Below are 27250 nucleotides of genomic sequence, written 5' to 3'. Positions count from 1 at the left end.
GCAGGCGGTTGGCAGTTCTCGTAGTTCTCGACGCGACAGCTGGCGTGTGCCAAAAAAAAAAAAAAAGGAATAAGAGTCAACCGCTAACCGGAACTTCAAGACGTTGCCTGCAGGCAAGTGAAATTCCTTGTTGCCAGGCGGCGACGGCGACGGCGTTGCCGTCAGTTGCATTTTACATGCACCTCAATTGGTGGCTTAAACTGATTTGGCACATGCCATAGAGCTTAGACAAAGTGCGGAGTCCTCAGGGCTCAGAGCCTATAAATCAAACCCAGCAGGTTGCGCTTATCTTAATGAGAAGTTGACGTGTTTGCATGCCAAAATAAATTCTAGTAAAAAGCACAAAAAATTGCCGCATTCTACAGCGAAAATGGGCACAGATGTGCAAAAGTTATGGCAAAAGCACACACACACACACACACACACACACATACACACCCGGTGGGTGGGCCCGGCAAGTCAATAAAAATGTGTGGTCATTCAATTTGCAAATTGCGTCATAAACTGGCGCACAAAATAGATTTGCAAAGGATTTACGAGCACGAATGGCGAGATATACACAAACTTTACTATCCATGTCAAAGTTTATGAGTTGTGTGAAACGAATGGAATACGAAACAAAAGCCGTTACCTGGCGGCTATTGTGAGAATAATATAGTATTTAATATGTGTGTATGACATGTAAATTATAAAGCACTGAGCGCAAAGCCCATGCAAGACTTGATTAAGATCGTAATATCATATAACATAAATTAATTCCAATATATGTAAGCATTCTTGAGCTTGTTTTTGCAACAACTTGATTTGATCTGCAATTATGCAACTAGCTGCAGCAATTAAATTGAAGTCTTCGCTGCATAGAGCAACATTGTTTGAATGATTGCACAGCGCGCGCGTAGCTCATTTCCAGGGAAAAAGAACGTTATATTAATTTTACCACCCAGCTGAAGAGTAACCACAACAGCAGCAACAACAACAATAACAACAGCAAAGAATAGCATAAATCACGTAGCATTGACGTGACTGCAGCCAAGCAGAAGCTCAATGAAGCTGGTCACACAGCAGCCGAAACAGCAGAAGCAGCAGCAGCAGAAGCAGCAGAAGCAGCGGCAGCATGTGAAACAAATGCCAAACAAGTCGGTGAGACGCGTAATGAGCAACACGCACAACATGAATAGAAATGGAAATGGATCAAGAGCAGCGAGCAGCAAGCAGCGAGCAGTCAAATGCAACAGATACACACGTGCGAGCGGGAGAGAGAGAGAGAGAGAGAGAGAAGAATAGAGCGACAGAGCATAATAACAATAGCAATAACAACAACTACTGCAGCGCAGGTCAAGCAGGTACAAATGCAACAAGCGCTCCTTCGCTCGGCTGATTAGAAAGAGTGCAATGTGCGTGTCCAATGCGTTTGCTCTCTCTCAAATGCTCTCGCTCACCTTCTCTCTCCCTCTCTCTCTTTGTGTGTCAGTGAATGATTGAGCGTGCGTGCGTGCGTACATATGTGTGAGAGTGCGTCTGTGTGTGCTATTTGTTGAAAACATAAACAATATTTGATGGCTGCCCTGTTTGACTGCGGCGTTAGCGGTGACTGCGTCCGCTGCTGCTGCTGCTGCTTCTTGTGTGTCTACACATGCATGACGAATAGTAAAAGGAATAGAAGATGCCGAGAGAGAGAGAGAGAGCGCCCGAAGGCAATGGGCGAGCATAATAGTTCACTTAATCAGGCTTGAGAGGATTTACCAACGACGAAGACGTCGGCCAGGCACATTTATCAAAAAGGCAGCATCAGAGACTGAGCGAGAGAGCCAGATTGGAAAATTGGCCTGGCCAGATAATAGACAAATTGTAGCCTTTCAAAAAATCAACAACAACAAGCGTGTTCGAGTGCGTATATTCACACACACACACACACACATACACGGACGAACATTTTTGTAGCTATTTTGTTGGCCGTTTTGCCGCTGATAAGCAGCAGATTGTTGAGAGGGCTAAGTGCATGCGGGCGGGCAGGCGGGCCATTTGGGCAGGTGAAAAATGAAAATTGAGATTATGCTGAAGGAGTAGCCACTGCCAGTGAGCGAGAGAGAGAGAGAGAGAGAGAGAGAGAGAGAGAGAGAGAGAGAGAGAGACAGAGCGAATGATTGAACTCAGCCTCCGATTCGGGCTTCAAACACATGTCGCTATGTTCCCTGAGCCAACGGAAGACGATTTTTCTTTCCTTTTTATGCATGAGGAAACTCAAGTGGAAATTTTCCCTTCAACAGGATTGCAGAGGATGTGTTTTTCTTTTGTGCATGCGTGTGTGTGTGTGTGTGTGGCTGCATCTGCTTTTTGTGTGCAACACGTTCACGTGGCGTATGCCATTGTTGCCAGAGCTCTGGAATTTTACTTCTCAAACTTTTCGTCTGGCATGACATTTCGTTTTTAGATGTTTCATAGTTTTTCGGGGATTGCTCAAATTGCGTTTAGTCAGAAATTTTGCTATGAGAACATGTATGTGTGTATGCTGTGTGAGTTGTTTGGCAACAACAGCAGCTGTTATTTTGATTTTTAATCTCTTGTTTTTGATAAGCTCTTCAAACTATTTGTTTTAAGTATTTTCATTTCTTGGAAATTCTTTGAGAGGATTAGTGACTGCAAAAAATGATCAACAGATTTTATTTTGGAAGCAAACAGAAATCTACATAAAACTATTTTTGGCAAAAAAAAAATTGTTTTTAATGATTAAATTCACACTTTATTACTTGTTTGAACAAGAAATATAAATAACGTAATGTTAAAACAAATTTAGATTCTTATTATTACTATTTTTTTAATTTTTTTTATTTTTGTTCTCTTTTATTTTTGTAAATATATACATATTTTTCATTTTTTATTTTTATTTATTTTTTTATAGCTCTTTACATTTATTTATGTCATTGTTATTGAAATCAAATTAAATAAAACTGCACCTTGTCGGCCATTTTGAATATTCAGTTGCCTTGTAACGGTGTCTCTCGTTGTATTTTATTATTTTTGTACTTCGATCGCTCACATAATTCGTTAAAGCGCTAAGCAACGCAACCAAAGGGCAATAAATGTCAGTTGCCAAAGTGCAGAAGTCGTCGTCGTGGTCGCCGTCGATTTTGTCAATAAATCGTAATACAAACTCAATTTACAAAATTGAAATGGAAGCAGAGGGTTAAACGACGACAATGCACCTGCGCTGCAGAGTCCTGCCCTTTACAATCGATCGGGGGTTCTGCTTAATGCGAGTCTGACATTCAGGCTCATCCTCAACATTAATATACTTAAGTTCGATTTTTTGTTCTTTCTTTTGGGGTTTGTTAATGTGCAAATCAGTGCGAGGGTTGAGGGAACAGTTTGGCAATGGAACACACACTCAGGCAGAAGGTGTGTGACCTCTTTGCCGTCTTCTTCGTAAACGCTAACGTGTGCGAAACATTAAGAAAATAACAAAACCACAACAACAACAAAATGAAAAATAAAACAACAATAACTAAAAGCATGACTGCGAAATTCGCATAAAAGGCTGAGAAAATATAAAACGGTTTTATGTACGGATTACAACAGAGCGCCCCGAATGGCAGCAAAACTTTTTCGTATACCCTATTAAATTAAGGCCTACTGACGACCAAAATTTTAATGGCTGTATAAATTTGATGACTGATATCAACTTAAAATTTAATGTGCTATAAAAATGAGAAGAAATGTTCTAAGTAAAATAAGAAAAAAAAATAAATACTATAAACCAAAAGATGTCCAAGAAATATTCCATTCTAGAATTTTGAAAGAATCTAACTTGAGTTTGTTTCTCAAATAAGATTATAGCCGAAATATATAAAACTAATTGAATAAAGAATTGAAGCAGATCAAACAATAAATATTTCTTAAATTTCATTTTTTGTTATTCTTCATTAAAAAAAAAAAAAAAAAATGTTTTTTATTTTTATTATACAATTTTTTTTTTTAATTTTTTTTACTTTATATTATTTTATTAAATACATATTTTATATTATTTTATTATATACATTTTTTAATGTACTTTAATATTTTACATTTATTTATATTTTCATTAAAATATATGAATAGGGTATACAGTAGTCAGGGTTTATACTGAAAGCACAGGTTTTTGCAACCATTTTGTTTGGCTAACCCGCTCGCGGTGTGGCAACAAATCCGCGGCACGTGCGTTACTTTGTGTTTCAACCAGCTTTGGGTCAATTTGTGGCGTGGGCGTAATTAGCGGTTGCCACAAATTACGTGTGTGTATGTGTGTGTGCATGTGTGTAAGATCCTGCTCGTGTCTGCCACCGGGCGGCACCTTAATTTGCCAAAAGTATAAGCTAATGCAAAGAATATATATATGTATATATGTATATTTATTTGAGCCCTGCGGTGTTGATGATGATTTTAGTTTTATCAATTGTTGTTATTGTTGTGGCATGCCACAGTTGAAAAGCGTGTGGAGCGCATTGAACCCGAAAGTGTAACCAACTGGCTGCTCCTGTTGCAAGCACAGACTGTCTCAGTGTGTGTGTGTGTGTGTGTGTGTAGCCAAGCGGCGCATGTGCAGCGGCTTGTTGCAGGAAGCCGAACAAATTATGCCACAGACTACAAATACAAAAACTCATCCTCAGGTGCGAGCCACAGACGGCGGCTCGAATGATTGAGCTGCGGTAATTTGGGTCCAAACTGCTGGCCATGACACGTTTTAAAGAGCCGTCCAGCAAACCCTCCTCCCCTACTCTCTCCCACTCCTGCCTTTAGTAATTGAAAAGGTTGACAGCAAAATGGTGGCAACCTCTACATTTTAATTGATTCAACTGTACTAACGGCACATTCTCTCAAGCACTCTCGACTAAGCCATCAGCGGACGATTCCCGACTTAACCAACAGCACCTTTTAACTATCTTCCAGCACCTCTTAACTATTTTAGCTCTTTTCCTCTTTTAGCTCGATTTAAATGTCGCAGTTTTGTGCTTTGTCATTGTCAGGGCTGTGTTTTAAATGAATGGAAGTTTGCTCGTATTGAAATACCCTGTAATTCGAAAATGTTCCAAAGAGGTTTGACGAATAGGATTATGTGACTGAATTATGTATTGGATATTATGATCAATAAACAATTTATTCAAGATTAGAAATAGAGAGGTTTTTCAAAAGACTTTAGAAGCATTACTAGAATTTCTTTTCTTCTGATTTATGTTTTAATTCTAATATAATATTTTCTACACTATACATATAATATTATATATCAGTTTTTCACATGCTCTTTAAGACTTGATTCATTTTTGATTTCCCATGTAAGCAACCAAATCTATTTCTCAGACCTTACAGGGCATCTCTTAGCCACTAACGCTGCGCTACAAACATGTTCTGTTATCTTTGTAAACTTGATTTGATCCACACACTACTACTGGCACGCCCCCCTCACACCTGCCGCCCATCAAGCCTAGAGCTGCTGGTGCTGCTGCCGCCCGCCTTTAATTCTTATCCATCTTGGGAAGTTGTTAAAGAAGAAAATACAACAGAAAAAAAAGCTGAGAAAACTTTTGTGTTGTCTGTTTTTGACTGTTTCTTCCGACTCGGTTACGTTTCCATTCAGAGCTGGGGAAGAGAGAGCGAGAAAGATAGGCTTACACACACACGCACACCTTTTCTTCCTCTTCTTGTTTTTGTTTTGGTAACTTTAGCTTTCGGTTGAGAAGTTTTGTGGTCTAGAAAACTTGTAACCACAAAAGTTTAAATTTCAAAGGCACTTTTTGATTCTCTTCCCATTCTTCCCCATCTTCCCATTTCTTGAGTTTCGTTAGCTTCTTCTTCTTGTTCTTCGTCTTCTTCTTTTTCTTCTTCGTCTTCATGTTTGTGGAACTGACGAATGTGACGCTTGGAGATATCATTTCGTTTTTTTTTTTTTTTTTTTGTCATAATTATGGGAATTCTTATTGTGGTTTTTCACTCTTCGTGTGGTTTTTGGGCAAACGCAATTTTTGTTATTTTTGTGTGGTTTACGAAAGTGGGAGGAGGAGGTGATAAACTGGTTTAGGACAAAACGCAACCACAGGGCAGAAAGGTAGAAAATTGTCTGGGAATATATGTATGTTTATATATAAATATATTTATATACATATATGAGCGAGTGTGTTTACACCAGACAAAGCTCCATGCGTTTATATCAATCAAAATAACTGCAATACTGAAATAAATGACGAGATAAAGAAGTGGAGGAAATGGAAGATGCAGAGAGACGAAAATGTTTTGTTGCTTGTTTACACAAGCGACTAACTGCATGAGTTTTGTGGGGCAAGATCGGTCTTTAGATATTGTTTATAAACAGACTGCATAAGCGAGAGTCGAATAAACAGTTTTTGAATGAGTAAAATATGTTATCGATAGACAGGTAAATGATAAGCGATAGTTGGTCAAACTGTTGTTATATAAAGTTTTATGCATTTGTTAAGCTTTAGAGAAGATCAAGCAAAAGTAGATAAAATAAAACAATAGTATAATAAAATAAAAAATTAAATGAGCCGCGAATGAAGTGTTGCTAAGACTGGCTTTAAATCGATATTCAAAATTAAAAAACCTATCAATATTCAAATATTTCTAATCATAATGAAATAGTCGATAAGGCGATTTCTAATATTAATTTACACACGAATTAATTTGTCTCGAAACTTTCAAAACAATAGATCCCCATGCTAAGTAACCTCTATAGACCATTTAATGGGGTTTCAAATCTAAAAATAGTTTTCTTAGAAAAAAGGCAAATTTTATATAAGAATTTCCAATCAATTTTGGCATCTTAATCATATATTAACTATTTCTCTTCCTGGTATTATTTAGATTGAGTGAAAATCGCCTGTGGCTTTATGTGTTATCGACGATGAAGAACACTCACTTTTCTTGGGCTAAGTCCAAATAACACAAACAAATTGTGCACTGCGTTAGCTGTAAACTATAAAAGGTATGACTTATTCATTGGAAATGTCTTAACTAAACCGCACGCCTCCAATACTCGGATGACTGACTGACTGCGACTGCGATGGTGACTGTAACGATCGACTGTGGGTGGGTTGGACTCATTCGGAGCTGCGCCAATATTTACAGTTCCACATTGATGGACATGTACAACAATTTGTTTGCCTATTTTGTTGAAATTCTTTTTATTTCTAATTCTTTTTGGAGCTATTTTTATAACTGGCTTACGAATTTGTAATTTGTTTAATGATTCACTTAGAGACTGAACTGACGCATTTCTTTATGAACTGTGGGAATTTAGGGCCCGCTTACTGAAAAGTATTTCTCTTTTTTACCACACACACAGTCCCCATGTATGACAGAGGTATTTGTATTGACTTGTTGACCAACCTCGTTAGGCTAGACATACATATGCATATATATATAAAAATCCTGATAAGATTATGGACAAGGGCAATGCCTCGAAATAACTTTGTTCAAACTTGAAAGCGCAAGCCGTGAAGTGCGGGCTCTATTAATTACCCATTATATTAACATACGATAAAGAAAATATTCCTTTTAAGTGTTTAATTAGATAATCTTTAATCTCAAAGAGTATTTGGACAGCGCGTGAACGTTTTAGCTCCATGTTGTCGGGCTATCCCAATCAAATGTTAATTACTTTCAATTTGCTAAAAACACAAAAAGTGTCAGTTCTACAACATTTTAACAAAACAAAAACTTTGATTCTATAAACATATATGTGACGTCACAGGGCACTAGGTAAACAAACAGTTTATTTTTATCTTCAATCGTAGATTGAATACTCTTGCAGCCATAATTAAAACAAAACTGAAACTAAATAATGAAATTTCTATTTTTAACAAAAGAATTATATGATAATAATATAATCAGTTGATTGAACTGATGAGTTATTCGCCGCGAATCAAAACAAATATCAGAATTATATTCAATTAACGAGGCAATTAATACACATTTATTGCAGTAGAAAATTTGTCTAGACAAAAGTAAAAATTCTCGCGAATTATGCGCACGGCAACAGAATTGAATAAAATGAAATACTATTTTTGATCATCTTTCAGCTGTGAGATGAAGATGAATTTGAATATAAATTATAGCAAGAAAGCTGCGAGTAAAAGTTGATCAAACGGTTAAACGATTTTTGAAAACTTGCGGACAAATATGACTGCGTTTTGAGCACATTTAAAATATATTCTTTATAACGATAAATACAACTTTTATGACTGTCTCAAATCGTCATTTACATTTATGTTTGTGTTTTGGCAAATTTCCCAAACTTGGCTTTCTTATGTATTAGCAAAAAGCTATCTTAAATCATATATATTTTTTATGTTGAACTATATATGAATATTTTGGTCATGTACTAAAAACTTTTAGCATATATTGAAAACTGATGACTCAGATATTATTGTTGTTGTTGTTGTCACATTACCTACTTTCAATATTTTGTGTTGACGCGCGCTGAATGTGTTTTTAGCCCACTAAAGTAGACAGAGCAACAGCACCAGCAGCAGCCACAGCCACAGCCACAGCCGCAGACGCAGCAGCAGCAGCAGCCGATTGACAACTGTAAAACATGGCCAAGTATGTACGAATACACACACAAATACATTTACGTATACGGCATGCAAATGACGTAAGCGCACGGTAGCTAAACGCCGCATAAATAGCCAAAACACAGGAGGAGGCCAAATCGGAAAAAAGAATAGAAAAAAAATAGAGAAACAAAACACACACAAGCACTTGAACTCGCATTGGGCGAACAATTTACAATCAGCTAACAAGGGACACATGATTTATTAGCGGCAAACATTTGCGAAATTACAAAGCTAAAAGCAAAGGCGCACCCACACACGCATATGCGGCATAAAAGAGAGGGAGAGAGACAGAAAGAGAGCCAAGGAGAGCAAGCCAAAGCAAGCAAATACAGTGAATAATCGAAAAGTTGAAATTCCCAATTTTTGAATCATTACAATATAAATAAAAATTTTAATATAAAATTCTTAAAATTATTAATCATAATTTTGTACTAAAATGTACATAGTAAAAACATGTTTCCATTTTACAACATGCCAATTTAGGAGCAACCACTCTATAACGTAATGTGAGCGCGCTACGTAGCGCCAGTCATCAATCAATATTGTCTTCCGGCTGAGCTTTCAATTGATCAACGATCAATGCAAAACGTAAGCTCGACGTAAACGGGCAAGGTCGTTTCATTCCACGTTTCATTCACAAAATCCAATTAGGTTCCGGTTTGAAATGCGAGAGCATAAAGCAACAAGAAAGAGCGAGATGGTGAGTGACCGTGAGAGGAAGAGAGCAAGAACGGGTTCAATGCAAATTGTTTATTAATAGTTTGCTCATTCAGTTTTTCTCTTTTTTTTTGCGTTCTATCGCCTCTATTGTTGCACGTGCTTACACCCGCAACAATAACAACTACAACATAAAGTTGCCGCCGACACGTCGCTGCCGACGCTGACGCTGACGGCGCTGCTTTGCTTCTCGAGTTTTATTTTAAATTCTTTTTGTTTTTTCATTTTTCTTGTGTTATTTTTGTTCTTCGCTTTGCTGCTACTTTGTGGAGCTTGTAAAGGGAAATAATTTCAATTTTTATTGTAGCTGCATTTTCGAGTAGAAATTCGAAAATGTTTGCAAGCATTTCTGTTTGGATTTTTGGAGTTAATTTTGGTATTTTATTATTATTAGCTGTGCGCCTTGCCCAATACTGAAGAAAACTACATCTAAACAGTAAATCGGACAGGAAATGCGCGCGTCGGTAATATAATTAAGCCAACTTGTAGGTCAAAACGTGGCTGGCAGGCGAAGCGGCAGCTATTTGGTGTTGCAATAACGGTAAGTGCATACACAGACACATAATCATTCAAAAGCTCACGTCTCTCGGCGACAGCGGATGAGTGAGTAATTGAGAAAGCGCAGACTGCGAGGGAGCGGAAGAGGGAGAGGAGCACAGAGTGAGATCGGTGACAAATTACAAATGGCCGACAAATTAGTTGCAGCTTTAAATGACAACTTCCGTATAATCAGCGAAAGAACCAGAAAAGCATTAGACAAATTTGCACATTTAATCAAAGACAATTGAATAATTGCGTGCATAAAATAACTGGAGTACAGACAGAGCCCAACAAGTGCTACACTTCGAAATACCCTGTAACAACTATTAAGATAATCTAATAAAATTGATATAAAATTATATTGCAACCACAAAAATGTTACTAATTGCCTAGAGGGTAAGCAAAAATCAAGTATTTGTAAAATATATATCTAATGGAAGCAATAAATATATACATAAATATTTATTCGAATATATTTCTTACGACTCCTATTTAAGTACAGGGTATTCATTAACTACCAGAAGGAAACCAACACCTCCACATTCACTCGCACACACACACATCTATGTGTACTTAGGATAGTTGCTCTCTTGCCTTCAGGGGCGGCGGCAGGTGTGCGAGAGCGAGACAACAGTGCAGTGCCTAAGACAATTGTCAAGTGCTGCCTGCCACGCTGCTTGTTCTGCTTGCTGTTGTTGTTGTTACTGCACTTCCTACTAGGAAATTCTATAGAAAAATGTGCAGACGACGACAAACACCGCACACCGCTTCCCAATGCAGTCGGCAAGTGTCATTTGAGACGCACACACAAACACACACATGCACACATACATAGCGCTGAAGATCTGTGCAGCTGTCGCCGTTCATATATATGTATATGTGGTTGTCTGTGTGTGCGTGAGCATTTTATGCTCTTTTTATTGTATGCAGCAAAATGCATAAAATCAGAGAGCAAACAAATAGCAGCTGTCGCAACAGTAAAACTTAAACTCCACTTCCAGTCGATAGGAGCGAGAGAGATGGGGCAACGTGGCCTGCACCCCATGAACTTTTGTGCTCAATAATCCACTTGCCAAAGTGCCTGGACAATATAAAAAGAGATGAAAATTACATAATGCTGCCAAAACGCCATTTGGCAGCCAGCGGCAAATCAATTTAGCTTGATTAATGCAAAACAGCAGCAATCGCAGCAGCGCCCTCTGGCGTCGAACTGTGCCAAATTACAGCATTCTCTCTCCCATTGGATCATCATCATTATTTATTTATCATATGCTTATTCATATTTATTTGCTGAAAACTGCGGGTGGCTAATTTTTGCGCATTTCCACACTACGAGTGCGTCTGATTTTTCCCAATTCTTTCGCCCACCTATGGTGGCATTCAACAAAAATTTCTTCAATTTTGGTAATGCGGGAAATTTTTTCCCTCTGCTACCTGCCAATAGCGGCCATGTGTGTGTGGTAGGCGTGGGAAATGCAACTTGCCGAAAGAAGGAAGGAAGAAACCAAATTGCAATTGTCGTCGTTGCAAGGACGTGTGAAAATGTGCAAATGACAGGAAACGTGAGCGTGCAGACGCCCCGTAGCTTCCAGCCAGTTCCTGGAATATCGTCCAACTAACTGATAGACTTCCAACATAATTGAGCCATAGCAAATAAGTAATAACCGTAATAGTGTAATACGCACCTTTGTTTTTTGCCTTTGGAAGAGTCTTTCTCGTTTGCACAGTGAACGCGTATTCCAGCAGCTTCCCCGTTGATCGAAGACAACAACGTAGAGGTATAGAAAAAAAACTTTCGACTGACAACACAAGAAATTGTCAAAACTCCATAAACACGGACGAAAACACACTCACTCGCGAATATAACGTATGCAGCATGAAAGAGTGAACCACTTGAGAGCTTTTGGCTATTGCTCTTAAGTCGTGCGAGTGTTTGAAACTCGTGTTTTACTTATTTTTATTTATTTACTTTTCTTTCTACTTTTATTGTTGTGTTGAGTTGCCGATTTTTCACACTTTTGTTACGCTTTTGCCGTTATTCTTTGATGCAACATAATTATTTATTTGCTTTGGGAGTAGCCACACAATTTATTTATTATAAATGCTTTTGGGCTCCCACACACAGAAACACTCACACACGGGCACGCACACACTGAAACATGTACGCAACGCAACGCACCGCGCGCTCTTTCTCTTTCGCTCGACGGCGCTGCAAACACACATAGACAGAATATTCATTCACGATACGTTTACGATACGTATAAATGATCTGCGCGCTCGCTCACACCCATGGGGGCGAGAGCAGTTTCTGCGGCTGCTGTTGTTGTTGTTATGGTTGGATATTGTCTGTTTGTCTGGCGACTGTAGCTGCGGCTGCTGTTGTTGAAGAAAATCCAAGAAAAAAATAATACTAGTATATGAAATGAATGCGACCGTAAAGCAAAGACGCACGAAAGTAATTAACACGAAAAAAATGAGTGTTGTTGTTGTCGTTGTTGTTTAATGCGCTTCTCGCAGTCGAAAATTCTTATTCTATACTTTTAGCTATTAAGCATAAAATTGTATTTAATTTTGTTTCTTTTTCTTGTTGTTGGCTTTATTCAATTTTTCATCGTTTTATGATGTCTTAGACGATGTCTACCTGTGCCAGCGCTGCCGACGCCGTCACTGCTGCTGCTGCTGGTTTACGTTGAACAAGCACAAAAACAACACACACACACACGAAACGTAAAGTGGGCAAAAGCAAGAGCCAAATACGATACGCTGCGGAACGAACGGAACCCGTATATATGCACGCGCTGCTCGCATTTGGAAAGGCACTCGAGATTACACGTCAATTGCACATAACGTGCAGCTCATATGAATTTACAACTTTATTTGTTATTTGATTTTGTTTATTATTATTATTTTTTAGTTCGCTTTTTTCGTTTGCGTGCTGCATTTGATTTCGATTTTTAATTGCTACTGCGGATTTTTTTTCACTGTGCCACAAAACCCACTCGCGTTACGCGTTACGTTATGAACGAAAGACAAGCGTTTAATCTGCTTGACAGCGACAGTCTGAGTACAGTGTGACTGTAAACGGCTAACATGAAAATGGGAGCCGCACATCGCAAAATACCAAAACAAATGTCGTGCGTTAACAGACTCTAGATTGCGTTAACAGACAACATATACAAGTGCTACCCATAAATGAGGATTGTTCAACAGTGTGAGCGGTTTCAATGGTCTGTGGTTTTCTACAAATTGTTTGCTCGATTTATTAATTTAAATATGTGCAAGTATTAAAAGTAAGCAATGGTTTAAATATCCAAAATAATTTTAGTTGACACTAATTTTCTTTCTGTACACAAATGGATTACGTTTTTATTGCTATTAACAGCCTGCAACAGGCTGACGCACTTTAACAGTTCAAATAAACGAAAAGTATTTTTGGTATTATTGTTAACAGGCCGCAACAGGCTGGCATATTTATAGGCAGCACTTTTCATGCGATAACATGTGTTTTCAACACGCACTTTGTTTTGTTTAAATAACAGTAAACAAAGTTGTTGCAATGGGTGTTCGCGGCTTGACCAGTTACATAGCGCAACGTGCCGAGATCTACCTAAAGCCGTACGAGCTGCACAACACCTCTCTCGTCATCGATGGCGACAATCTGGCCTGCAATCTCTACAAAGATGTGACCGGCAGCTATTCGGCCTTTGGCGGGGATTACGACGATTTCTACAGAGCTGTGCTTCAGTTCTTCCATGTCCTCGCCGAGTGTGAGATACGTGCCTATGTCCTCATGGACGGCGGCTACGAGGAGCGCAAATTGCGCACGGTCAGCAAGAGATTGAGGGGAAAGATCTCCGTCATCAAGAAGATAAACCCATGTGATTCCATTACTCTCTTCCCGCTCCACCTGAAGGAGGTGTTCGTGGATGCTGTGCGCGACTGCGGCGTGCCCGTGATGCGTTGTGTCTTCGAGGCGGACGACGAACTAGCCGCTCTCGCTCGCAAGCTCAACTGTCCCGTGCTGTCCTACGATTCTGATTTCTATATCCACAATGTCAAGTATATTCCCCTGATTACGCTGACGGTGAGGGTGCTCACGAAACGGCAGAAGGAGCAGCCGCGCGATCGCAGCCTGCGCCGGCACGAGGTCAAGCACGTGAACAAGCGCACCAAGGCGAACAAAATTCTCTCCGCCATTACAACAACACCAGCAAATGGAACGGCCAAATCGGTTAAATCTATCAAGACTTATAAATACTTGGACTGCTGCATCTATCGCGTGGAGCATTTGTGTGGGCGTGGCACACTCAGCGCCGAGAAGCTGCCCCTCTTCGCAGCGCTGCTGGGCAACGATTATATAGCACGGTTTGTCCCGAACATTATTATATACATAGCTTGGCTGCCTGTAATCATTGCTGATACCGATTTGTCTTCTCCTGCAGCTCTGCATTCAGCAACTTCTTTGCAGTGGGCATGGGGAAGGCGGGGCGCAGCCGCAAGCTGAAGAAGCAACAGCGACGCATTCGCATCATCTTGCAGTGGCTGCGCGACCAAACGGCCGAATCGGCGCTGGAAAAGGTGTTATCCAGGCTGAAGAAGGTGAATTTGGATGATGAGATTTATGTCTATTCTCTCTCTCTCTCCATTTTAAATTTAACTCAAATCCATTCCATAATCTTGCAGACACAGCGCGATTCCTTGGTATCCCAAGTGCAGGCAGCCATTTCAGGCTATTCGAATGAGCTGTGCCACGCCTACGATTTCTTTGAGAGGCACTATGAGAATGCCTTTCCATACATTGAGCCAGCCAGTGAGCCAGAAGATGATGAGGAGGAGGAGCAGGTGGAGGAAAACACTGATTTAACTGAGGAAAGCTCTGAAGAGCTGGAAGAGGAAGGTGAATCACAACAAAAAGAAGACAATGATAATGATGATGACAACGATCAGGAGGAGGAGGAAGAGCAGGGCTTAGACGACACGATAGAAGATAAAACGCTGCTCTTTCCGCAATGGTTCCTCGACAAGCTCTACCCCGCCACGCTCCCGCGCTACTTTGTGGATCTGATGCATCTGCGCAAATACATAAACAATCCGCAAATCGAGCATTTTCCCTACCATGACGCGAATGCCTTGGCGCTGCCCATACTCAACTACACCTTCGCCTTGCTGCACCATGTGGAAGGAGAGGAAACGGAGCGGCAGGTGGATGCCCAGGGGCAGCCTGTGCCGATTGAGTTTACGTATCTGACGCGGGCGCTGCGGGTGACAAACGTTCGCTACTATCGCCAGCCCATTGAGAAAGCACCCGCCCATCCCTTTGTGCCGTCCCAACCGGATGCAGTTCATCTGCGCGCCGTCTTTGAGGCATTCGTGCCGCATGCCAATGTGACGCAGCTGTTCGAGCAGTTGAAGCTGCTGCCCTCGGATTTGCAGCTTTATTTCCTCGCCATTGTCTACTGGCTGCACAGGTCCGAGCACTGCGACATGCTCCACTTGCATGCGCTGCTCATCTGCCTCGTCGTGATGCGCACCGTAGACGTGACCATTCCAGCGGAACGGGATCCCAAGGACTTTCAGCAGCGCTTTGGCAAGATCTTGAAGCAGGAGCGTGCGAAACGTGATTCGGAGGCAGCCGAAGGTGTGAAGCGTGACATCAAGCCCGCCCTGCTCGAGCTGCCTGTGCCGGAGCGCATGGCACATGTGCCCAAGTCCGATTGTTTTCTGGTCCAGGAGAAGCTGCTTCCACACTTTCATATGCAGGAGATCTTCAAGAAGAAATACGATTCGTACTCGACGATCGTGCTGCACTCGTTCGCCGAGTTCCAGTCGGTGATCTATCAGCTGAATGGACTCAATGCGCTGCTTGATCAGCCCCTCAGCAGTCCACGCATGAATCGCCTTTACTGCGGCGCCTTCATCTATAATCTCTACGATTTGCTGCGCAATCGCATCGATGTGCGCTACCATGTGGAGCACTTTCTCCTGGCGGATTCCCGTCTCATGTTCGACTTCTATTGCTATCTGTTTGATTGGTGTATGTCATTCGTGCCCAGCTGGAAGCTGCAGTCGGAAGTGGACCAAGCAGCAGCCAAGGCGGCGGAAAAAAAGCGCCTGAAGAAGCAGCGGCAGGCGGCACGCAAAGCGGCAGCTGCTGCGGATCCAGCGGACCCCAATGAAGAAATGCTACACAAAACGGACAACGATGATGACGAGTTTTTCGATTTAAACAACAAATTCTGTGGATTAAAAGTTTAGGTGTGTTATTTAAGTTCCTCGCCAGATTGAAGCATATTTACCTATATTGGTAAGTTCTGTGTAAATTGTTGTTAACAACATCATCAAATCGATTGTAATATAGCATAACATAGTAATATAATAAAATCAAATCTGATTGTTACATATAAAATAACTGTTGAGCAAATTATCATTACACTTTTTGAATTATGCGCCAACACTTCACTATATAACAAATATTTCGATTAGAGCTATCGAAAAGTAGTGAAAAATATATCGGCTAATTGTTAACAGCACTGTTAAGTGAATGACTTCAAATTTTTCTAGAAATATATTCATTTAATGAAAGAATAAAAGCAACAAGAAGGCTAAAAAAAAGAATTGACTGAATATAAAAACGCTTCAAATTAAACGTTAATTTAATTCAATGTTATCTATGTAATTTGCGAAAATAAATTAATAAAGAATGTCCAACACTGACAGACAAACTAGTGGCTGTCATACCAGCATAACGCCAACGCGTCGACTGCGCAGCTGACGACGCTGCGAGCACAGTTTTGTTATCGTTGTAATCAGAGCACACGAAAAATAAAACAAGCCAAATAAAACAGTTGCTACGAATAGCAGACGAGACAAAAACAATTAAGCGATTAGCTTAACAACTACACTGCCAACAAGTAAAGCAAAATCAATCCGTTTTTTCAGCAGCCCTGGCAACAGCATTAGCCAAAACAAAGACAAAGCTGAGACGAAAAAAACACAACGTCATTTGGTCAGCGACTGCGGCAGTGACAGCGGGCAGAAGCAGCGCGGCGCTCAAGGCGGAAGGACGGAAGGAGTTAATGCTGGTTAGCCTGTACGCACAGCTACAACGCGGCATGGACAGCGTATTCGAGGCGTACCTCGGCCCTGACGGCGTCTTAGCTGGCGCTGTGGGCGAGATCGAGGATATACCAAAACGCAATACAAATGTCTGGCTTCTGGGCAAACGGTACAATGCCATACAAGGTGAGCGGAATAAAAATATAATACTACAGTGAAGAGACGCTTAGGTCCAAACCAATTCAATGTCAGCGGTTTAACTATATATCGTACTATAAATCTGCACTCAAACCTTTCTAGAACTGGAGCCCATCAGACGCGACATCCAGTCCCGCCTGTGGTGCACGTATCGTCACGGATTTGTGCCGCTCGGCGAGGTGCAGCTGACCACCGACAAGGGCTGGGGCTGTATGCTGCGCTGCGGCCAAATGGTGCTCGCCCAAGCCTTAATCGATCTCCATCTGGGTCGGGACTGGTTCTGGACGCCCGACTGCCGGGATGCCACCTACCTGAAGATCGTCAATCGATTCGAGGATACGCGCAAGAGCTACTACTCAATACATCAAATTGCCTTAATGGGCGAGTCGCAAAACAAAGCTGTGGGCGAGTGGCTCGGACCCAATACAGTTGCCCAAATACTCAAGTGAGTGAGGATGACGGAGGACTCTGACTTTACTGTATTGCCCATAGATCGACTGATTGACTCATTGACTGATGATGATATCAATTACATAGGACTGAATGATTGACTGACATGAGCTTAGCTATAATATATATCTATCATATATTAATGCTCTTATTCCTCACAGAATCCTTGTGCGCTTCGACGACTGGAGCTCGCTGGCCGTGCACGTGGCCATGGACAGCACCGTCGTCCTAGATGACATATGTAAATACGCAAAAATCCGCATTTGGTGACCTTACTAAATTGTCTTATCTTGCAGACACCTGTTGCCAGGAGTCCAGTGAGTCGACGTGGAAGCCATTGCTGCTGATTGTGCCGCTGCGGCTGGGCATCACCGACATTAATCCCATTTATATACCCGCCCTGAAGCGCTGCTTGGAGCTGAGCAGCAGCTGTGGCATGATTGGCGGCCGGCCCAATCAGGCGCTCTACTTTCTGGGCTATGTGGACGACGAGGTGTTATATCTGGATCCGCATACGACGCAGCGAGCCGGAGCTGTGGCACAAAAGACAACGGCGGCCGAGCGAGAGCTGGACGAGAGCTATCATCAGAAGTATGCGGCACGCTTAAGCTTTGGCGCCATGGATCCCTCGCTGGCCGTTTGCTTTCTGTGCAAGACGCGCGACAGCTTCGAGGAGCTGCTGCAGCAGTTGCGCCAGGACGTGCTCACCCTGTGCACGCCGGCGCTATTCGAGATAAGTCAATCGCGTGCCGTCGACTGGGATACGGCGGACGACATCGAATGGCCGGCCATGCCGGACATTGATTGGCCCGCCAGCAGCGACTCGGAGCCGTTCGCCTTAGTGGGTGAGTGTTAAACGAAAGCTCACTCAATTTCCATCTCTTATCAATGCGCTCCAATTGGCAGGCAACAGCAGCGACGTCGACAGCAAAGCCCGAGAGAGAGGCGGCGACTGAGAGAGAGAGAGCGACACAGAGAGCGGCGACTGCGCCCTGCTCTGCGTATATATATATATATATATATATACATTTATATGCAAACATATATATATATATATAGTTAAACCTGTACGAAATTGGAGCAACTGCTCAGCTGTGCAGCTCAAGCGGATGCTGCGGCTGACTGAATGGCTATAAACTATAAGAAATCTAGTGTTAAGTTTTTTAGTTTGTTTACGATTGAAAACACATACATATATAAGTGAATATATATATTCATATGTATATATATATATTGCACATATATGTATATTTCATATGCTGCTTTATTGTACGTTTCATTGACTCCACGGGAGACAATTCAATACACACACACACACATATACACCTACAACACACACAAACAAACGCCATGTTTATGCTTTCTGTAACGATGAATTGAATACAAACTACCTTATTAATTGATTAAAATACCATTTTTATATGGAATTTCAAGAGTAGTCCGAACAGTTGTTTCCTTTCTTGATATATATAAATATGTATGTATGTATGTTAATGTATATGTTGTATTCGTATAATTCGTATGTGTATATAGTAGTATATATATATGCTCAAAAAATGGACCAACAACTAAATACATAATACTTGGACTATATTGGATCTATGTAAATTTCACTAGATTTTAACGCACATTAAACTGGTTAGATTTTTTGGCTAAAATTTGTTGTAATTGTATCAAAACTGAGACCCTATTTAATGGTATATAATGAGATTTATGGAGCATTTACTTAATTTTCATTTATATTTTTAATTATTATTGTTATAGACACATGAATTCGTATTTTTATTGTTAGATTTAAACATTTATGTCAAATTTATTTATGTAGACTTTTTTTTTCAATAATCGAAAACTCTAACATCCTAGCTTGATTTTTATATATTCGAAGTTATTTTAACTACACTTTAATTTATCTAATTGATTTATGCATTTATCGAAAACCCTTCTTAAAGACATTCGGCTTATTCAGTAGATCTAAGATTTTTTTGTAGCATTTTTCGCAAAGTTAATTTCCTAGTTATTTTTACGCCCATCAATTTTCAACAATTTTCTGGGGTCTTTACCAGTCTAATGTGCATATGGTTTACATATCATGATTAGAAATACCCTTCAATACAATTAATTAACAGTTTACACAACTCAGAACCTAGACGCAAATAAGGAACTTTTCAGCTCTCTCGCTCTACTCTAATAACAAGAAACACATCGAATCGAATCGACGCTAGTCATTAAATATTACTCGTTACTCGTTACTCATTAGTCATTAGTCATTATGCATTAAATATTATAATTAATTGTTAAATTTAATTGAAGCTGCCTACAGGATGCAGCATTGGCGTTCGATGCGTTTCTCCGGCTTTGGCTCCATTTGCAGCGCCATCTCCACGTGCTTGCGCGCCAGCCAAGATTGCTTCTGCAGCCGGTTGACTATGATGCGATAGGCGCCAATGATGTCGGATCGCGGGCCGCTGGGCGTGGCTGCTATTAGCATTTGCGAGGTGACGCCCAGCTCGGCGAGCAGCTGCCTGGCCTCGAACTCGAGGGGACACAGCTGGCTGAGATCGTCCGTATTGGTGGGCAGCATCACACAGCTGCCCGTCTCGGCGTCGTAGTTCTTGAAGAGCGGACAATCGTCGGCCACCTCGATGCTCCACTGGCTGAGCTTGGCCGTCGGCCCGCCGTTCGAGAGCTGCTTCTCCGGCTCCGTTTCGATGGGCGTTATCTTCTTCTTCAACGTGCCGCAGAAGAGATACCGCCGGCCGGGCCCATTGCGCTTGGCCGGCTCACCGTTCGCCTCCAGCTCCTTGGCATGGATGCCGGCGGCAGCCTGCTCCTGGCCCAGATCGATGGGATGCAGAAAACTGTGCGTAAATAGCTCGTCCTGCTGTCGTGTATTCATGCTAATCGCCGGCTTCTTCACCACCTCCGCGTACCGCTCCCGCAACGAGGCGCTCTTCCGCAGCCGCTGCGACTTGCGCACCCAGAATACGGAGCGCTTGGCCGGCTTGCTATGCAAATTCAATTCGAGCTGCATCAGCTCAGCGCTCAGCTTGGGGCACGTCACAAACTGGCTGTTCAATATGTCGTCTATGGTGGGCCGCTGGGCGGGCACATGGATTAAGATTCGCTCTAGAAGAGGAGAGTGAACGAGAAAGATTTATTTCGACTTGTGGAGCCACTGGCTAGAGTGTTTGTATATACGTTTTGAGATCCATAAGACGTTAGGCTCATGGGATCATAGGATAATAAGACTATAGGGCCGTTAAATACAATACAATATACCATGGGACCATAGAATTATAGAACGAGAGGTCTATAGGACCTCAGGACGTATTATCATACGACGACCATAGGATAATAGGACTTTATAGGTATATTATCATATACCTCATACCATTCAACACACTGAGAAATACTTACGAATTAGTCTTATGCAGGGCAAGCTTAGCTGGCCAGGCAGCAGATAGTCGCCCTTGAGTATGGCTGCCTTGAGGCCCGGTATGGTGGGTGCGCGAAATGGCATATTGCCGACGACCATAAAATAGAGCAAAATACCCAGAGCCCAGACATCGACGGGAGCGCCTATGTAATGGTCGTCGGAAAAGAGCTCCGGTGCCGCATAAGGCGGCGAGCCACAAAATGTGTCTAGCTTCTGATTGGCACCTAATCGAGTATTGGATAAATGATGTAGTCAACATGGGGATAGCCGATGGCTGTGATTAGGACTTACCATTGATGAGCTGTGTGCTGAAACCAAAGTCCGCGAGCTTGAGGCGATCCTCCGAGAGCAGCAGCACATTCTCCGCCTTGATGTCGCGATGCACATAGCCTAGGCTATGCTGCAGTGGAGCATATAGAAGGAAGGCCTTGTTTAATTTGAACAGCTTTGATTAGCTCAGATTGCTCTCACCATGTGCTTGACGGCGAGCAGCAGCTGCTTGAAGAGCGGCGCAGCGTGTATCTCGCGCAGTGGACCACCTTGGGTGATGTGATTATACAGCTCCCCACCGCGTATCCACTCTGTGACCAGATAAACACGACCCAGCGTCTCAACCACCTCAAAGAGCCTAGAAAGGATTCGAATTTGAGGCATGCTCCATGAAGCAAAATCTCAGCACTTACCTCAATATGTTGGGATGATGAACACACTCGAGCGTCGCTATCTCGCTCGATAGCATGCGCAGAGCCTTGGCATCGAGGCCAGCTCGATCCAAGTCAACTACCTTGATGGCCACCTTGTCTGCAAGTTGAAGAGAATTCTTATTATAGATGGGCATCATCAATCATCGTACAGTCTTACCTCGTGTCAACTGGTGCACGGCCAGTTTGACTTTGGAGAAGTTGCCGCGTCCGATGTCGCCACAGAATCTGTAGAGGCCAATGCGACGGCCAATTGTTACCTGGTTGAAGAAAGCAAGAATATGACAAATATATTTTCATGATTTCAAGATATCAGATATACAAAGTCTAAAAACATTTAATTGTATATTTTTTCATATTATTATTTTTTTTTTAATTTCAAAAACAAAATTAATACGTTATATTTCTGAACTATTTTTCTGCTTTTTTCTTTAAATAAAATTTAGTAATACTTTTGTTAAATTTGTATCAATAAAAATGTTTGTATTTTGTTTTTTCTTTTTTAACTAAGAAACATTTTTTTTTTTTTTTTAATTATAAGAAAATTGATTGCAAATTGCTTTATCATTTTGTAAGTAATATTTTATTTATTTTTTTTTTTTTTTTTCATTTTATATTATAATAGTATTTTAATAATACAAATTGAATAAAACGAAAATAAGTTTTTATTTATTTTTTTTTATTTTTTTCATTAGAGATTTGTTAATTGAATAATTACTTTAACAAAATGAAATTATTTTAAATTTTTCAAGCAAATCTCGTTTTATTTTTTCATTCGAATTTTTGGAATAATTACAAATATTCGCCGAACTATGTTTAAAAATTGGTTCTATAATTTAAATTTTATAACAAAATTGGTTTAATTTTGTAAAAGATGAAAACTCATTGCGTTTAAAAAATTCTGAGCTGCATAAGTTAGATGTACATCGCGCTAAAAAGTACTTTGCTTTAATAGCTTATTTATATTCTAATAAGATCTTATGCCAAGACCACATATAAATTTCAGCAACAAAAGCACAAATGCTGACTGAGCTGACATCTCTGACAGCTGCTGGAAGAGCTTATATTCCGACTGAGGGCAAATATTTTTGAAGAGCTCTCTGGCAACTTGAGTTAATGAAAAAATAAAAAGCAGCAACGATTGTAATTGACTTACTAATGCAATTACAAGGAATTTGACAAATGTCTCAAATGCAATTCGTCGTATAATCAACTTAGGCGAGGGTCAAGAGCAAACACATACAAATACACACACACACACACACACACACACTCACGCACACTCACTTATGACATTGTATGTGGGATTTTTGAGTGAGCTCAAGCTCATTTGCTTAGACGGGCTTATGGTTAGCCAAGGTCAAGCCGTTCCACAATTTGGCTAAATGTAATTGGAGCAGAGTGCGGCTGCTTTTGTGTTTGGCGCTTTCCTTAAGCCAAAATGTCAGACCAAGCAGCCGCAGCGGCAGTTGCAGTCGCTGGGCCAACGTTAATTAACGCCGTGCAGTACGTGGCGTATACGTAATGCGGCGGAATTACATTTGCCACACGCGCATTTCGTATGCACACAAAGCGACGACGAACAACAGCAACAAAGCCAAAAGCGATGAATGAGCGCTGGCACACACACCCGCACACACACACACACACACACACACACACATAGTCTGCCTCTGTTCATGGGGGCGCAAGAAAATTAGCCTTGAACCACGACATAATTGCAGCGCTGCCGCAGCGACGCCAACATCGACGCCGACGCCGACGGCAACAGCAACGGCAGCTGTTTGGTTTGTGCATTGGCTAACTCAGCTTAGACTAGGGTCACGGCCAATTGGTTAGCTTTGAGATTATAGCATAATCGCATCATTATTTATATTATTTAAATTAACAAACTTTTGTTTATTGACATTCACTGCTAGTACCTAAACGCAAACTAGAATTTGTTTCAGACAGGTATGAGGCATTTACCTAAAGCCTTCTGTTTATGTTATGCCAAGTCAATAGAGCAACTCAGCCTAATTGACTCAACTCAAATATCTATTTTTGACTTTGTTATATGTATACAAAATATATAAAGTGAATATATAAACAAAACTGTTTGTAACTTGATTAAAATAGAAAATAGAATTTGTTTATAGAGCGTCCACAGCTGTTATCCAATGGACTTGTTCAACTAGCTGTAAATCGAAGTTGCTTCGGACTTGGCTAAATTTTGTAGGACTTATTTTAAGCTGCTTCACATAAATTATTTTGTTGGACACATTTTATATTTTTATTAATTTTTGTTGTATTTTTTTATTGATTAAATTGTATATTATACGATAATTAATATTAAATTTTAGTATTTTTAAATATATTTATAAAATTAAATATAGCCACAATATTTTTTTTTTTTTTTTTTGTATTTAATTTAGAATAAAATTTTTCATAAATCATAGTGTCCAAGATTCCTCGTTAGAAAGTCTAATATGATAACAATAATATATATATATTCAATGTATTCCATTGAGTACCATATTCTAAAATATTCACTTGAAGTTTGCAAGTTTTCTTACCACCCTCGCATAAGCAAAACTATTCACAACTTGAATAAAATGTGTGCCTTTGCCAGTGGAACTTATGAAAAGTTTTATTTATCCAACCGACACAACTCTATTCTAATCAATTTCGCTCCTGGCTGTGACGTCAGGCTACAAACAGCGAGCACAATCAACGGCCAACCACAATCAAACCCGAGCCCAACCACCCAAACCCCCCAAGAGCACCCGAAACCACCCATCAAAGTTGGGTGACCGCAAGCTGAAGCTGAACTCTTTATTGGCACTCACCTCGTGTCCACATCTGGGATCGCATTGCAACGCTTTGGTCAGCCGCTGATAAGGCGGCGTTGGTGCTGGCGGCTGACAAATCGTCAGCGGCGGCAGCGGCGTCGACAGCGGCGTCAACTGCGTCGCTTTCACAGTAGCTGAACTGCGCAGCGTATTGGTATCCACGGCTGCCGTTTTGCTGCTGTCTCTGTCTCTGCGCCTGGGAGGGAGTCAGTCAAAAGGGCGTTGATGGCAACTTGTTGGACGCGTCCTTGTCGGCGTCGGCGTCGGCTTCTAGCTGGTGGGTGGGTGTGTGTGTGTGTGTGTGTGCGTGTCTGCTCCCAAGTGCTGTTACCAACTACTCTGCCTATTCAGTTGACTTTTGTTTTGCCAGTTGGCGCTTGAAATGCCCAGCTTGTTGTGTTTGCCTCGCTTCTTGGTTGGCTGCCCAAGTGTTGCCTTACATCATAAGGACTTGCGTTGAGATCTGAAGGCAAATTAATATACATATATATGTGGTAAGGCCATACAAACAACAAAGTATTATTAGTTATATGAAAATGTAAATTTAATCCCAAAGAGTTCAACAGAATTTAATTACTTTTAGTCAAAGCAGGCAAAATTCTTGAAAATGGATTTAAATTGCACAAAAAAAAACTTTAAATCTATTGAGGTTTCACAAAATTTAATATATCATATAAATAATAAAAGAAATTGCTAATGAAACTAATCTAATTATGCAAAGCGAGAGCCTTGAGCACAGATATTTGATTTCATATTTAATTGGATCTGACGGACACCCGCTCGAACAGTTTCCGAACTGTCTAATAAAGGTCATAACTGTTTTGATATTCTGCAATAATTAAGGACCAGAGCTTAAGGGCGCAGACATTGCGAAAGTTTCGCTCCATAATCAATATGCGTGGGCAGCGCCGCCCTTATCTAATTAGGATGGGCCGACGACAGGACAGGGACCAAGAAGTTTTGGTGACAGGATGGAAGGGCGTGGCGTGAAAAGATTTCCAATAAAGCAATAAGCAATGCTGTGTCATAATTTAATAATAAAAGGACTCAACTGAAAGAGATGTTGTCTAGCAATTTCAACTCTTCCATAAAATATATGGCCAAGACCCAAGGGGCAACCTTTGGGGGGGCACGCGCAGCGCGGCAAAAGTTAACTTGAAGTAATTACGTAAATGGATTTTTCTGCGTTGCTCGAATTTCCTGCACGTCCTCTCAAATGAAACACAGACAACAATAACAACAAGAGCGGCAACAACCACTTGAGCAACAGCAGCAGTAGCTATCATGTTTATATGGCTGTTGCCCTCGAAGCGTGACAGGAAGTTGCCGAAGGAAGGAAGCTAGCAGAAGGCGCGCTCTAGAGAAATGGCCAACAATATTTCAACTATAAACATTTTTAAAACATTATAGGGACGCAGGAATAGAGGATGCCGCAAACTTTTTATGACAACTGTGCGACAAGTGACGTAATTCTTATGATTGACTGACAGCCGGCCCGCAACGAGCCACTGCGGTTAGAGACAGGATCTACAGTTGTGGTTGTGGTTGTGGTTGTGGTGGGGCGCATAGATTTGTAGGAGTGTCAGCAGCCTCAAGTGTGCGTGCAATTAAATTTACATTCACAGTCGCATTCACCATCGCATTTCCATATACACAATTCCATTTACATTTCCAGATAGCGTCGCAGCAGCCGTTGGCATTTTTCCCCGGCGCTCAAAAGTATGCAACATTTTTTTTGCGTTGTACTTATCAAACATGGCGCAGGCAAAAGCACTCGAATGTAATTGCAGCTGTATGTGTGTGTGTGGGTGTGTGTGTGTGAGTGTGTTGAGTTACCTTGAATGTTTCTTTTGCCACTCGACACTGGAGCGCATACATTTGCATGCTAATGCTACCTCTGCCCTCTCCCCAACCCTCCGCCCTCTCTCTAACTACTTGCTCTATCCGCTGCTTCACCTCTCAGGTGCTTGTGCGTGCTGCTAGAATTACACTTTTAATTACAAAACTAAACATGAATGCATTTTGATATCAAACGAAAACCGAGACTAGGCTCACTGATGTCTGTTGCATGCGCAAGGGAAGAAAGGAGGGAGTGGCGTGGCAGTCAACTCTACACTAGTTGCCAAAGAGATGAATGCTCCGACTCAATCTGTGAAATGGGAGCACTGGGATATACTACACTTAGACTGGTCACATGTGGGTCACACATAATTAAGTGCGCACAGCAAATTGCAACTAGTGTCTGTCCGTGTGTCTGTTAGGAGTCCTAGAGAGTCCTATAGAGTCCTATAGAGTTCTATATCGAAAGTAATTAGCTGTGCAGTTGGAATGAAAACTTTTTGCAACGAATATTTTCTAAAGATTTTTAATTTGTGAATATTCTCACTTAATAAATACCGAAATTCAAACTTCAATTAAAGTTTTACAAAAGAATATATTTAATTTTTACAAAATAATAAATATAAAATAATAATAATAAATAATAATACTTTTCAAATTACAGATGAAATAAAATAATAGTCATAGTAACTAAAGAATTGTCATAAATAAAATTGATTTAATATAATTTGAAAATGTAATTTAATTTTTAAAATTGGATTTGACTCAAAAACTTTTTATATTTTAAATATTATGATAAAAATTTAAAAAAAAAATTTAATTAAATCAATTCGTTTCTTAAAAATTTCTTCATAAGATTCTCATTTAAATTTCTGTTGA

At 40.8% G+C, this 27250-nt stretch overlaps 4 protein-coding genes across 5 annotated transcripts in view; 2 read left to right on the top strand and 2 right to left on the bottom strand.

Annotated features, from left to right (window-relative positions):
• The window catches only part of S (EGF receptor activation regulator Star), a 33148-nt gene extending 20200 nt beyond the window's left edge, over nucleotides 1-12948 (bottom strand). Inside the window, exon 1 of the mRNA XM_030384674.2 lies at nucleotides 11546-12948. The gene's annotated coding sequence lies outside the window, so the exon portion shown is untranslated. The remainder of the gene's footprint in view (nucleotides 1-11545) is intronic.
• Nucleotides 12949-13314: 366 nt separating this feature from the next.
• On the top strand, nucleotides 13315-16198 carry ast (single-strand DNA endonuclease protein asteroid). The gene is made up of 3 exons (XM_030384640.2): nucleotides 13315-14225; nucleotides 14303-14459; nucleotides 14544-16198. Exons 1-3 carry the CDS (start codon nucleotides 13417-13419, stop codon nucleotides 16113-16115), a joined length of 2538 nt encoding a protein of 845 aa, XP_030240500.1. The 5' UTR covers nucleotides 13315-13416; the 3' UTR covers nucleotides 16116-16198.
• A 387-nt stretch (nucleotides 16199-16585) lies between these two features.
• Nucleotides 16586-19002, top strand: Atg4a (Autophagy-related 4a). The gene is made up of 5 exons (XM_030384639.2): nucleotides 16586-17102; nucleotides 17217-17559; nucleotides 17726-17805; nucleotides 17861-18409; nucleotides 18471-19002. Exons 1-5 carry the CDS (start codon nucleotides 16937-16939, stop codon nucleotides 18518-18520), a joined length of 1188 nt encoding a protein of 395 aa, XP_030240499.1. The 5' UTR covers nucleotides 16586-16936; the 3' UTR covers nucleotides 18521-19002.
• An 822-nt stretch (nucleotides 19003-19824) lies between these two features.
• On the bottom strand, nucleotides 19825-24738 carry LOC115562695 (serine/threonine-protein kinase SIK3). 2 transcript variants are annotated; one of them, XM_030384654.2, is made up of 7 exons: nucleotides 24530-24738; nucleotides 21862-21961; nucleotides 21684-21801; nucleotides 21472-21628; nucleotides 21292-21400; nucleotides 20982-21224; nucleotides 19825-20690 (listed from the first exon to the last, which is right to left on the bottom strand). In XM_030384654.2, exons 3-7 carry the CDS (start codon nucleotides 21737-21739, stop codon nucleotides 19879-19881), a joined length of 1377 nt encoding a protein of 458 aa, XP_030240514.1. In that variant the 5' UTR covers nucleotides 21740-21801; nucleotides 21862-21961; nucleotides 24530-24738; the 3' UTR covers nucleotides 19825-19878. The 2 variants fall into 2 exon arrangements, with proteins under 2 accessions (XP_030240514.1, XP_089114738.1); XM_089258612.1 differs by lacking the exon at nucleotides 24530-24738 and adding an exon at nucleotides 22989-23487.
• Nucleotides 24739-27250: the final 2512 nt, after the last annotated feature.

Source organism: Drosophila navojoa, chromosome 3 (assembly GCF_054131105.1).
Source record: "Drosophila navojoa isolate 15081-1374.11 chromosome 3, UAZ_NAV_1.0, whole genome shotgun sequence".
Taxonomy (NCBI): Eukaryota; Metazoa; Arthropoda; class Insecta; order Diptera; family Drosophilidae; genus Drosophila; species Drosophila navojoa.
The sequence above is the reverse complement of the archived record's forward strand: the minus strand, read 5'-3'. Positions and strand labels throughout refer to the sequence as shown.

Excerpts from the sequence above, each read along its gene's own strand:
- ast (XM_030384640.2), top strand. The coding sequence starts at position 13,417 with ATGGGTGTTCGCGGCTTGACCAGTTACATAGCGCAACGTGCCGAGATC. Across the intron at positions 14,226-14,302 it reads GGCAACGATTATATAGCACG|CTCTGCATTCAGCAACTTCT; the intron begins GTTTGTCCCGAA and ends CTTCTCCTGCAG. Across the intron at positions 14,460-14,543 it reads TGTTATCCAGGCTGAAGAAG|ACACAGCGCGATTCCTTGGT; the intron begins GTGAATTTGGAT and ends ATAATCTTGCAG.
- Atg4a (XM_030384639.2), top strand. The coding sequence starts at position 16,937 with ATGCTGGTTAGCCTGTACGCACAGCTACAACGCGGCATGGACAGCGTA. Across the intron at positions 17,560-17,725 it reads ACAGTTGCCCAAATACTCAA|AATCCTTGTGCGCTTCGACG; the intron begins GTGAGTGAGGAT and ends TATTCCTCACAG. Across the intron at positions 18,410-18,470 it reads GGAGCCGTTCGCCTTAGTGG|GCAACAGCAGCGACGTCGAC; the intron begins GTGAGTGTTAAA and ends TCCAATTGGCAG.
- LOC115562695 (XM_030384654.2), bottom strand. The coding sequence starts at position 21,739 with ATGCTATCGAGCGAGATAGCGACGCTCGAGTGTGTTCATCATCCCAAC. Across the intron at positions 21,629-21,683 it reads CATCATCCCAACATATTGAG|GCTCTTTGAGGTGGTTGAGA; the intron begins GTAAGTGCTGAG and ends AATCCTTTCTAG. Across the intron at positions 21,225-21,291 it reads CAGCACACAGCTCATCAATG|GTGCCAATCAGAAGCTAGAC; the intron begins GTAAGTCCTAAT and ends ATACTCGATTAG.